The 13,257-nt window shown below is 33.1% G+C and overlaps 1 protein-coding gene and 2 long non-coding RNA genes across 6 annotated transcripts; 1 reads left to right on the top strand and 2 right to left on the bottom strand.

Moving 5' to 3' along the window:
- Window positions 1-3,769: 3,769 nt before the first annotated feature.
- On the bottom strand, window positions 3,770-5,647 carry LOC138341842 (uncharacterized). Its single transcript, XR_011214807.1, has 2 exons — window positions 5,399-5,647; window positions 3,770-5,183 (listed from the first exon to the last, which is right to left on the bottom strand). It is a non-coding gene; the product is annotated as an uncharacterized lncRNA (long non-coding RNA).
- Window positions 3,822-4,810, top strand: LOC104645775 (uncharacterized). Its single transcript, XR_739922.3, has 2 exons — window positions 3,822-4,349; window positions 4,456-4,810. It is a non-coding gene; the product is annotated as an uncharacterized lncRNA (long non-coding RNA).
- Window positions 5,648-6,004: 357 nt separating the features above from the next.
- On the bottom strand, window positions 6,005-13,025 carry LOC101256240 (rab escort protein 1). 4 transcript variants are annotated; one of them, XM_010318162.4, is made up of 10 exons: window positions 12,000-12,934; window positions 11,048-11,170; window positions 10,252-10,351; window positions 9,337-9,375; window positions 8,995-9,226; window positions 8,826-8,901; window positions 8,273-8,316; window positions 8,118-8,181; window positions 6,685-6,771; window positions 6,005-6,500 (listed from the first exon to the last, which is right to left on the bottom strand). In XM_010318162.4, exons 1-10 carry the CDS (start codon window positions 12,713-12,715, stop codon window positions 6,401-6,403), a joined length of 1,581 nt encoding a protein of 526 aa, XP_010316464.1. In that variant the 5' UTR covers window positions 12,716-12,934; the 3' UTR covers window positions 6,005-6,400. The 4 variants fall into 4 exon arrangements, 3 of the variants coding, with proteins under 3 accessions (XP_010316464.1, XP_004232561.1, XP_025885268.1); XM_004232513.5 differs by having other exon boundaries at window positions 8,118-8,316; window positions 12,000-13,025; XR_003245363.2 differs by lacking the exon at window positions 6,005-6,500 and having other exon boundaries at window positions 6,696-6,771; window positions 8,273-8,332.
- Window positions 13,026-13,257: the final 232 nt, after the last annotated feature.

Below are 13,257 nucleotides of genomic sequence, written 5' to 3'. Positions count from 1 at the left end.
TCCTGCCATGGCTTTACTTAGAAGTTTCAAAGTCTCCAAGCTAGACGACTGAGATGGAGAGAGTCTTAAAGTATTTTAGTGAGTGGTATCTTTTAGGTAAAACATTATTATCATGAAGAAAATGAAGTCAATAGAAGAGTTTTTCCACCAAACCCTAGTACGTGACGATTGGATTATTAGTCATTATCTTGACAATTTTGGCACAGAAGGACAAAATTATTGTTCATTTTAATCCAAGAGAAATTTCTTGGTGTTGAATATTGTCTATCATATCGTATATTATTATAAGTGGGAAGCTCTTAACTTCAAAGTTGAATTACCATTTTACCATTCACTTAAATTTTTTCTATTTTTTAAAATGTAAAAGTATTTTTAATAAATAATTAGATAATAAACTTTAAAGTAATAAAGATATTACGAAAGATAAATAGTCATTCAAACAAATGAAGTTCAAACATTTCAAAACATCTCTTATTTAATTTTAAGTTAAAGAATTTGAAGAGTTCCATTGATAAAATTATATACATGATTTTTCCAACAAAATACATTATTTTGATGTCTTCTCATGACAATAGCATGTGAATTGATTTATCTCACAAAATTCTTTTTCAAATTTTTCATGTTTCTTTTGATCAATAAATTTTAGGCATTTATGTATATAGATAGAAATAATATTACATGTTTTGTTTTATTCTTTTCATCGAAAATTTATGTTTTTAACGCAACAGGTGATAAATAATTCTAGAGAGTTTTTTATTTGGACAAAAAGTCTGCTCAACGTTCATGAAGTAAAACAAACCTACTTATGTGAGAAAAAATATGTTTGTTTTGTTAATTTATTGACGGTAAATCTTGGAGAATATAGTATCTGAATTAGAATTTAATCATTTCAGTGCATTAGATGCATTCTTCAAGAAGGTTAAAGGCGTCATGAACATTTATTTGTTGTTTGGTAAGTATTATTTTTCATTTCAATGTTGCATATTTTTACTTAGTTCATTATTTGTTACATTCAATTTTTCGGTTGAAGGAAGGTAAATTGACTACTTTTTCTTGAATAATGGCAATGAAAAAGAAAATAAAAATTTTCATTTACATGTCTGATGTACAAATCTTCTTTTAAAGATTATGTTTGTTATAACAAGTTGATTATCATGTAGTGAACACTCTAGGTTATTGGATAAGACAAATTGAATAATTGATGTAATTAGTTTTTTCTCATAATTAAATCTACAAAAAATTAGCATGCATTATATTTAATGTATTTTTTTAGAATTTATAAATGATTTACTACTTGTATGAAAATAAAATCATGGTGTGATTTCATGTTCGTAAATAAATACCCCTAATAACGAAAGACGAGGTAGTGTTGAAGAAGAAAAACAGTATTGCTAAATATTTTTATATTCTGCAACTTTATGTTTTTATTGATTAAATTTAGAACTTATTATTTCATTTATTCTATCTAGAAAAAAAAGTATTTGGATAAAAAAAAATCTCATAGATTCTTTTTACTCATTTTAAGGAGTAAATACTCCTTTTAATTTTTAAACATAAAACAATATTATTAATAATATTTATATTTTTTTTTTAAAAAAAATGTATTGACTAATATAGGTAAACAAGCAGAGGGCGAGTCCAGAAATTATTATTATTTTTATTATAAGTGAGAAGATCTTAACTTTAAAATAGGATTATGATTCTACCCTTTAAAAAATTTAAATATTATTAAAGAAATAATTAATAAAATATTACTTAAATAATACTTATATGGTATTAATCCATTATGTTTCTAGGTAGGAATAATTAAAGAAATGTTTAATTTGTCTTTTATTCTAAAATAGAGTTCGGTAGATGAAATATTTCATAACAACAAAAGACAGTAAATTATATTCAAAATATCCTTTAACATTAAAGAAAAAATGTTCTTTGAATTACCATACGTCTTAATATGACACACATTTAGATTTTAGTAAGAAACTTTACATATGCTCAACTTTAAACAATCTAATTCTCATAAACGTTATTTATGTATATCATTAATTTTTAAATGACTTTTACAATTCCAAGCTTGTAACTGTAAATACCAAAAAATTATCTTCAAAATCACTTTATATTAATGCATACACTTAGTTATTCCGATGTATAATTGTTTATGAATAATTATTGGTGGATGTAATTACACTTGACACATTGTTCAACACAATTACTTTTTGTTGATGCATATGCTTTGTTATTCTAATGTATAATTATTGATGGATAATTGTTGATGAATGTAATTGTTCATCACATATGCAATAAAAAAGATATAGATCTGTTTATGTTTTTGTTAGTTATTGAGGAAGTTCCACTATTCTTATAAACTAGAACTATTTCTTTCTTTAATTTTTGTTATTTAAAAGTTTTAGAATTCATTAGCTATTTTATTATTTTTAGTCTACTCTATTTCATTTTATTTTTAAATTCATTAGCTAATTTGGTGTTACACTCTTTCTCTTTTGATTACTTAGTTTTATGAATAAATTATTAATACATATTGTAACTATATTTAAATAATTTACGAATATTTGTACTTAGTAGCGTGCAATACAAATATATTTTTTATTCTGAAATTCAATTTTTTAAGTATGCACACATTTTGTAGTAATTACAAGGAACAAACGTGCAACACACGTTTTCAAAATTTACTATTATTATAAGTGGGAAGCTCTTAACTTCAAAGTTGAATTACCATTTTACCATTCACTTAAATTTTTTCTATTTTTTAAAATGTAAAAGTATTTTTAATAAATAATTAGATAATAAACTTTAAAGTAATAAAGATATTACGAAAGATAAATAGTCATTCAAACAAATGAAGTTCAAACATTTCAAAACATCTCTTATTTAATTTTAAGTTAAAGAATTTGAAGAGTTCCATTGATAAAATTATAAACATGATTTTTCCAACAAAACACATTATTTTGATGTCTTCTCATGACAATAGCATGTGAATTGATTTATCTCACAAAATTCTTCTTCAAACTTTTCATGTTTTTTTTTATCAATAAATTTTAGGCATATATGTATATAGATAGAACTAATATTACATGTTTTGTTTTATTCTTTTCATCGAAAATTTATATTTTTAATGCAACAGGTGATAAATAATTCTAGAGAGTTTTTCATTTGGACAAAAAGTCTGTTCAACATTCATGAGGTAAAACAAACCTATTTGTGTGAGAAAAAATATGTATGTTTGTTTGTTAATTTATTGACGGTAAATCTTGGAGAATATAATATCTGAATTAGAATTTAATCATTTCAGTGCATTATTGGGATTCACAAGTTTACGTACACATACATTTATTTAATGTGTCAGTACAAATTTAAGATCTACAGAAAAATTATTGGATTCGTCCAAACTTCACTTAATTCCGTCTCTGTATTAAACCCCCCATTCAGATATATATCTTCCTAAGACATGACAGCTATCATTCTTGAGTGATACTCCCACTCATATTACACATTTATTTAAAAATATGAGATTTTTCAATATTTGAAAATTATTTTATCGTAACATCTCAATTTTACTCTCATTTAATGACTTTTATTCTCATTTAATGACTTGGCTTGTTGGAACTCTAACCACTACTCATCTAAATAAATAGATATATGGAACTATCATCCTGATCAATGCGATGCGTTGATACTTTGCATAGATCTTGCTAAGGGAAAAGGGTTCAAAATATTTTTTATATTTTTGGCTTAAAAATATCGTTGTCGTTAATTAACTAGCTTAAAAATATTTTTTAACGAATGAAATAGCTCAAAAATACATTGTCTTAGAAATGAAACTGACGTCAAGGCTGAACCTCAGACTCTAATGACAGAGCCAACAGGTATAACCAAGTGCTATTTACTAACATTGGCCTATGAGGCTTAGCTGAATTATTATTTTTTTTTAAAATGTAATTGAAGGAACAACCAGAGCTTACTCTATAATTTGAAAGAATGACTGATCATCCTTAATATCAGAGTCAAAAAACTTGGAGATATTCCCTTTGAAGCATTGTGGAGATTAGCAATGTTGAATAATTGTAACTACTGATCTGAGGAAAAACACGGTCAAATTCATGTAAACGACTCATACTAGCAATGAGTTTACAACTTCTTTTCCTTCTCCAGATGAGGATATAGTCGCTGGAAATTCAACACAGCCCATACCAAGTGTCGTAAACCAAAATCAGGAAACTATATATGCCTTTGGGGAATACAGTTTGTAAGTCGGCCAAAGAAGGAACCTGCTGATGTGAGACGCACCTGAAATTCGTATCAGAACATCAGGATCATGTGCCATTCTCATATATGTATGCCTCTCTATATTTTTACCAGCTTATGACATGATCTAGCTCCATATTTTCTTCAGTTATTTCTGCATTTTGAGATTGGATTTCGTTCCATTTCTCTTGACAGGATGCTTGAATGGCCTGCGTGATCTCATCAGTAGAAGTGTAGGCCACAGAGATAAGGAGATTGCTCTTGGTGTTTTTGGCAGTGACTTACGTACATCGCCTTCTCAGCTGCAACTCTAACCGGCTAGTCAAGGAGCTTCAGGTTCCCCACGAAATGAATTCTCACTCCATATTCGTTGTCTAAAAAGCAAATTCTTAGCTCATATTTGCCCCCATCATTTTACGTATCACCTTCCATATCCGGGTTCTGAATCCATGGTGGCTTGTAGAATAAGCTGCAGCTTGGCTGCTGTGTGTTCATATGTATCAAAATGTATGTATTGTTCTCAAGAAATGAAAAGTGATGTTAGTGGAAACAGCCTCTTCACCCCATAAAAGGCAGGGGGTGAAGTTTGTGTCCATCCTACCTACCGTCTCCAGACCCTATTCGTGAAATTACACTTGGACATGTTTGTTTCTTGGAAAACTCAAGAAAGCGCCTTTCTTTCTTCATCCAGAACACAACCCCAGTACAGTTCACAAGCGTCATATTAACTAATTCGAGATAAGTTCTGTTTAGTGCATTATTAGTTTCCTTCTGTCTTTCATGAAGATTGAAGGGCTTTGTTTCTATACTCTCTCTTTCACATCGTATCATTCTCTCTCTCTCTCTCTCTCTTCCACTGTGATAGCTGCTAACTCGTTTTTCTCCTGTTGTCGTTGTATTATCTTTCTGCAAAAACATTCATCCTGGCAAGAAAACCAATACTAGAAACATTTTTAAGTCATCCAACTTGTGAACCAATATCAGAGTAATTTTAAGATTCTAGACAATAAATTAACAGGGTCTTCTGTGAACATATACCAAGCAGTGTACAAGGAAAATAAAAACCATAAATGAAATTCAACGACAAACCGACAGAAGAATGATAAAGCACTATTACGTTGTGGTCACCCCAATTCACCTTGCAGATACTGAGACAGATGTGGCAATAAAAAAGGGTGGCGGCTAGAAGAGAGAGGGTCCACCCACTGGCACGCTGGTGAACACCATGCTGAACCTTCACTTCTTTTATTGCTCGTCCCCGTAATTGGCCCTTCAAAGTAACTAACACCACACTAAACCACTAAGTAGGCCAATTCCACAAAACACCAAACAAGTCATAAATTAAATAACATGATTTTGACTCGACCTATTGGCCATCTTTTTCTGTAAAAATGGAAGTGCGACAGAGACGTGTACTTTAAACTTTTGTTTTATCCACTCACTTATTCAGTCGGGGATTGCCAAGATGGAACTTAGGAAGTATACGTATGAATTATGATGTAAATTTTTCACCTATATCACTCAAGCTTCTTTTTTTTTTATTAACAGAGGAAGGATACGTATGAATTATTACATGCAGCTTCAATTCTTTTTACTTGGAATAATTCCCATAAATTGTAAAACTTTTAAATCTTTGAAGATTATTTTTAATGTCATAATTTAATCTACTTTATAATCTCTGTTGAAACTTAAAATTAACGAACTGACATATTTTGGATACTGAGGGAAGCACGCCAGATACATATTGTACAAGAAGTAATTAGATCCATCCCTTGAAAATAAAAAAGGTTCACAGTCACATTTTCAAATCAAAAAATTAATAATTGCAAAAGTAGATAACACCTATAGCAGTCCAAGTCTCATGCCAAACCTCTACATTCAATCCTGTTAATTGTAAGCCAAAGAAACTCGAACACTATCGACATTACCTTTACAACAACAAAGTGTTTCCAATAAAACACCAATATTGGTATGTAGGGACCGAAACCACTTCAACTATATTATCGTCACCATTGTCAGTGAGGCACATCCTACACACCCCACTTGTAGGATTATACTGGGCATGTTGTTGTCATTATCAATGCAAGCTGTAATATTCTGCAACCATCCATCAGCTAAAATGAAAACATATCCAGCAGCATCAATATTGGTGTCTAGTCCTCGAGCTCTTGGGCAGCACCCTCCTCCGATGAGGTTGATTTGGGAAAGAATTCTTCACCAGAATACAGCTCTCGAAATATCTGCACAAAAACACCAAATGAGGATACTGTCTGAGTATCTGCCCTTCTCCTACATCACTATAAGCACTTCTGAAAAGCATGCAATGGGTCATGGTAAAGACGGAAGAAGGAGGAGGGCGGGAATAAGGGAAAAAGAACATAGGGACCTACATAAAAGAAGTCCATTTAAGAAATGCATGTTTACCTTTTCTGTAGCAACCAGAAGATCGTGGTAATATGGACTACCATCTGGCATGGGGGTACGGATGATATTATCTCGTACATCCTGAAACTGATGGACAAAAATTGGAAAAATCAGGAAAACTATCACAAACTCAGGGACCATTTGGTGGCATGTTGGATTAACTAAGATTATTAGTTCCTGGATAAATAATTAATTATTTGGGGATTGTAAGGTCATGACAACCTGATATGGTGTGTTTGCCGCTTGCAGTTGGCTTAATAATGCTGTACCTTAACGGTAAGTCAATCTTGCGTTATACACTCTTGGATTAAATTACCAGTCCAAGAGTAATCCTCACGCAGAACAAGGGTTTTTTTATGATCTATAAGAAACTAGATTTATTAACTGCTCTACAATTTTTTATTTTCCATCACAAATTCATCTCAGTCCATCAATCTAACACTAATTATCCATAATTTTCAACTATTGAAGTACATAATTTACAAAAGAAGAATCACAAATTGATTTAAAAAGTAGAAAACAAGATTGTGCATCGTTAGCAAAAATTATATATTTCAGGACATAGAAAGAAAAGCAACATCAATATGTGAGGAACAGGAGAAAAATAATGAAGCGAAAAAAACAATAGAAAACGCAAGGAGAAAGAAATACAAGACAAACAGAAGGAAAGGGATGGTGATCAGCTGAATGGAGGAAACAAGAGGAGATTGGAGGCAGGAAAGGTTATATGTCAGTTACATGGCTTTTTAGGTTTTGTTTGTTTTTTAGGGCTGGGGGATCAGCCAGGCTGCAGGGCAAAGCAATCTGCAGGAAAGAGGACTCACCGGAGGTAGCAAGATGTGACTAGAAAAAGCTCTGTGTTGGAGGAAGATGGAGGGCAAGAAGGAAGGAGGAATAGAAATGAAGCAAATGCTACCTCTAGTCATATTTATAAGTGAGGATCAGAAGGGTAATTCTCACACTTACCATGAGATCTAATCCCTGGATATAAATATCAAAGACGTCCTCTGTGATAAAATTATGAGCAAAGTGGCTGATAAAGTAATCAAATTGCTCCACTCTGACTTCCGATTTTACACAAAAGAAGGGATTGATAAGCTTCAAGAATGATTAATTTCTGAGTCAACCGACTAATGAACTATGCTAAGTTCTATATGATAAGTTGACAGTCTATATCAAAATGTGCAGAAGATTCTGAACGAAGATGATTCAGAACCCTGAAGAAAAAAAAAATTGACGAACTGCAACAGCCCAAAATGAAATGTTCATGACAGCTGTTTGGCTGCTTTTGAGAAGAAAAAAAATACCAATATGAAAACCTTAGCAAAATGAAACAAGAACTGGGGGAATATCCTTATAGAATAAAATTGGAAGAGCAATAGTTTAGAGCAAACCAAAAACAGAACAGGGTATTAAAAGGTTATAGCAGATACCTTAGCAAGTTCCTGAGTATAAAAGACACTCCAAAGTACAGCAGGTTTTGCATCCCCTGTTTCACTTTGGTCCTCCACAAAATTATTATTCCCAGGACTTCCAGAAACAGGAACATGAAACAGCACATCGATGGCTGTATGTAATAAATTCTTACCCTGAACATCATCCTCACATATAGCTGAGAGATAAGTCAAAAACCTGAGAGAGAAAACAACTGACCAATTGAGATAGGGTAAGAAGACACTCAAGGAATTAACCAAAAACGTGCAACTCCATTCCATTCAACTTAATAGTATCAATTACTACTATATTTAGATATATTCACAATCAAACTACTGAAACCACATTCTTAGAGTTGCCAACATGATTTCAAAAGCTTAACAGGGAATATTTGTTATACAGGTAGCTGAACAAACTTGATAGATGGATGAAGATTGAGTCACAGAACTTAAGCATAACAAACTTGGTGTGTTTCAATGTTATATTTCACCTTTTGAATAAAGATGGTTAACTTGAGCTGTAACATTCAAAAAGTGGAAGGCAAAGGTAGTAACATGAGCAGAACATTCTAAAAGTGAAAGACGGACTAAAACCACATCCTAAAAAAGAAGATGAAGTCTGAATGATATATTTATAGGGATGAATCAGAAGACCATACAGCATTAGAGAAGAGGTGAGTGAAATAGACATTAAACGGGTGAACTCACATTCCAGAGGGGCAAACAGCTACATTGCTACTCAACTGAAGCACATGGATTGCTGTGACCTGCTCAGGAAAGAGAGCTGGGGGTTGGGGAAGAGAGGGGAGTTGACAAGGTTAGAAATTCAATTATTTATCACTTAAAAACAAAAAGGTGGGTTAGGAATCTATCTTACATCTAGGAGGAAAAAATGCCAGACAATTGGCTACATCCAGTTTCAGAGAGTGCTTTGAGATGCATATACTCCTCGCCAGCTTCTCAGTTGTATTTCGCGAGCCAAAATCATGAGCATCAGGGGAGGAATAAGGGAGTGGTGATTGAACCACAAAAGATGGAGCTAATATCAGCTTATGGCAGAACAATTCTTGTTCAGAAGCCAAGCAAACACCCTTGTAACTCCCACTAGCCTGTGAAGTAATCGAAGTGGCATGTCAACTCATGAACTTTACAAAAATCCAGCTGCACCAAACGAGGGCAGTTAAGAGTTAATATGAACAAGAAGAGAATCGCTTTGAACCTTGTCCATAAGGAGAGAATTAACAGGCATCCGAAGAACCTGGAAACAAGTTGAAGTAAAGATAGACTTAGCCTCCTCGGAAGATACTAATTATAACAACAATTCAACGAATTCCAGAAAATTAAACATCAATTAGTGAGTATTGAAGGATGGACACATAAACAATGATTCGTATGTTTAGCACATTAAGAACTTCTTGCAAATTTCCTAATAAAACTAAACTATGAATGACAGAATCAAGACAAAGAGATCTTTTTTATTAAAGAAAAAAGACTAACAGAAGAGAAACCCAATCAAGGTGATATCTTCTAATTGACACGTAAAAAGCTTAGCTAATTCAGCTGTCAAAAAAAATAAAGTTAAACTCATTTAGCAGTCGTCAAAAGTAAAGAATAATCAAGTTTGTTTGAAAAAGATTTTTTCAATACTACAAGTAAGCTCATCAACATTCCTAGCTGTAAAACAGCAGGGCAAATCATCACAAACGTATAGCTAGCATTCTGAGGAATAAAAATACAAGGCCAGCAACTAGCTATAAACATTCAATAGACTTTGTAGCTAGAGCCAAAGCTCCCTAAGTTACATGCTGAGAGCCCTGATACATCATCCAACTGCAAATTTAAGACCTTTATTAGCACTCTTCAGAGCTATGTTATGCGCCTCTCTCACTTCCTTATGATAGATTTTGACAAAACACAAACTCTTCTCTATTTTGAGGATGCTGGCAGGGTGCAGAGAAATTATACAACCAAAATATAAAAGGACCACAAACATAACGCATATATGGAATATCTTATATTCTCATACCACGAAACAACAACACGAGGGGAAAAAGGGAAAAGAACCTCACTGGAACCAAATTGCAAGATAATTTGATGGAGTTATACAAGCAAAAAAAGATGTTAAAAGACGTACATAAATGCATCCTTTGACTGCAGCACGACGACAAAAGGCTTGCGGAAGTTCCCCTTGACCATAGATGGGGTAAATCATAGCACCAGGTGCATTAGGAAACCTAAAGTTTGAGAACAATGGGAAAACTACATTCATGACAAGGAAGCTTAAGATCATAGATATCAAGGCATACAAAGATAACTTTCCATCTTGTGGACCAATTATTATGATTAATTACTACCAAAATCGAATCTCATTCTCTTTTTCTGACAGTTCTAGAAAATGATTAACTAATCTCAAAGAATTGTCTTGTCAAAAAGACAAACCCAACTATAGACAGAGCTCTCTAGGTTGACTTTCGATCTCACAGTTAACCATCTTACCCACCACAAGATCAAGGTTTTGACTTAGCATAAATGCTCAACGAAGAATTGACAGACATGAAAACACAAATGATGGGCATTCCAAGGTCAGACCTGCTTCATCCACACATGCAAGCATAACCTAAGCATGCATCCTATTGAACTTACTTTTTGATATAACGGAGATGCAAATGGACAATAAAAATATATTAGCCTAATAATATTATTTTCAGGATTTCCTTAAGCATGAATCTCAGTTCTGGATAAAGCAGAAGCTAAACAGCAAGCAAATGGAGGAGGGACTTTCATGATTAGTACAAAAACATTTATGTACAAATAGACGAAGTACATTAAGGATTACTACACTAATATTTTATGTATTGAAGAAAAGATGTAAGAGGTATTTTCATGATTTCTACATGACTGTTTTAAGTAAAATGGAAGGTGAGAGTAACCTGCCAACAGATGAGTGATAAAGGGCCAATCGATCAATACCATCTTTGGTCTTAAGAACACTTCTGCAAACATCTGCATTCTCTTGATCATACTCTGCCATAGCTATTGCATATAGAACAATCCTAGAAAACATAAAAAATAAGTTTACTAATAAGCCAGATGAATTAGCTCTGCCTAACGTATAGTAAAAAACCTCCAAGTGACATACCAAATTCTGGACAGACAACCGTAAAAAGTTAGTACTCAAAAACCATTCAAATTCTGGATACAAAACCGTAAACAGTTCAAATTCATAAACCGTTCGCATTAGTTTAAAGCAATGATTCGTAGACCTTAAACATTGAGGGAATACAAGTTCAATTAATAAAACAAGCCAATCTATGGCTTTGTATGTCAGAGGATTCTAATAAGTTTATCACTTGCACCACAATTTCATTTTATTTTATATTTTATCACTTGCACCACAATTATAAGATTCATGTCTAGACCATGGGAAAGCCATCCTACAAGTTTTTCAACAATCCAAAAGAAGATGCCGTAATGTGTCAGAACTCCATTGCAATAGCAGAAGTCATACATTCACTACATTGATGTCATGGAAATCAGAGGTAACATATAAAAAACACTAAATTACTTTGGTCTAAGAAAAGAACCAACAATTATCCTCCCAGTTCAAATTGCTTATAATATAGTATAATATATTACAGAAGTAAATACTCTACTTTTGGCATGCTTTCATTCAATCTAATGAAAAGCTTCCTAGTTCCTAATAAATTTTTTTATAAATCTTCCTACTTTACTAGGCTCAGACATCACAATCATACAGGAATCACACAATCAACTAATGCTACATCTTCCTACTGTCTATCGAATGGAAACCGAAAGCAAAAAGGAATAGCAGAAAACAGGAAACTGTGACTAACAGAGAGAGAAAGGCGATTCGATCTGTACGATTTTAGCTTTGCAGAGAGCCCCATTTTGCTTAAAAACTCCACGAACGGACTCTCTAAATCCTGCTCCGAGATGCTCTTACTTTCGCTACTCTCCCCACCATCAGCAGCTGTTGCAGCCTCAAGATGCCCTTGTACCAGCTTGAAGAATCTCATCAGCTGATTCTTCTCCGTAAAGCTTAGTTTCCGATCCTTGAATATTGCGCTGCGCGAGTCAGGTACACTCTCCAAATTGCCCTCTCCATCACTGATAAAACTCCCATCTATGCTCTTGAACTCCATGTACTGATTCACCTCAGACTTCAAAATTAGATCAATCATAGCATCTGCACACAGCAAAACCCTAGGCCCACTCAAATCAATGTTGAACTTTCGGGATTGCGCCAAGGGTTCAGAGGAGTAAGAGGTGATTTCAACGGAGGAGTAGAGCGGCTGGGTAGTGAGAGGAACCCGAGTAAATCCCGAATCCATGTCGGATTGCGGAATTGTGAGAATGGAGGAGGATTGAGATGAATGAGATTCAATGTATGAAGTGAATTCCTGAAGTGGAAGCGAGGCATAGTGGCTACCGTATGAGGGGTTAGGATCAAGGTGAAGGACTGATTTTCCGGCGGCGGAGGCAGCGGAGGCGAGTATGGCCTCCGGCAGACCGGTGCCGACCACTATAAGGTCGAAGTTGGATGGTTCAATGGGAGGGTACGACGCAGTTTCATCCATCAGTAAATCCAGCAAAATTTTTAGATTCAAGGTCTTTCATATCATAAATAAAGGTGGACTTATTTCTCATTTTCTCTCCTCTTGGGGGTATTTAACAAAAAAAAAAACTCAACTAATCAAGTGAATAGATCAAATATATAATTACATAAATATATCATATAATCTGATATTAAAATGTATACGAATAAAATGTTTAAATTCATATAAAATTAATTATGCAGGTACATAGAATGTGCATTAGCATGTATAAAAAATTCTTAGATTGATTTATCATATATTAATTATATATTAGTTATAAAATACGTATTTTAGAAAGATAATGCAAATAATGCACTATACCAAATATAAAGTGTAACTAAACCAACTTCTCTTGTCCTCAAGAAAACAGGGAATAACACCTTCCTAGCTGCATATTTAGATATGTTTAAATTTTATGTGTTCAATTTTAAAAATTTTAAGTATTGAATCTGTTTTTAAAGTTATGAGTTAATATTCTTTATTTGTTGTAGTTTTAATAATTTTTTACGTTTAAATTAATGTTT

Source organism: Solanum lycopersicum, chromosome 2 (assembly GCF_036512215.1).
Source record: "Solanum lycopersicum chromosome 2, SLM_r2.1".
Taxonomy (NCBI): domain Eukaryota; kingdom Viridiplantae; phylum Streptophyta; class Magnoliopsida; order Solanales; family Solanaceae; genus Solanum; species Solanum lycopersicum.
Note: the sequence above shows the minus strand (reverse complement) of the source record. Positions and strands in the feature narration are given on the sequence as shown.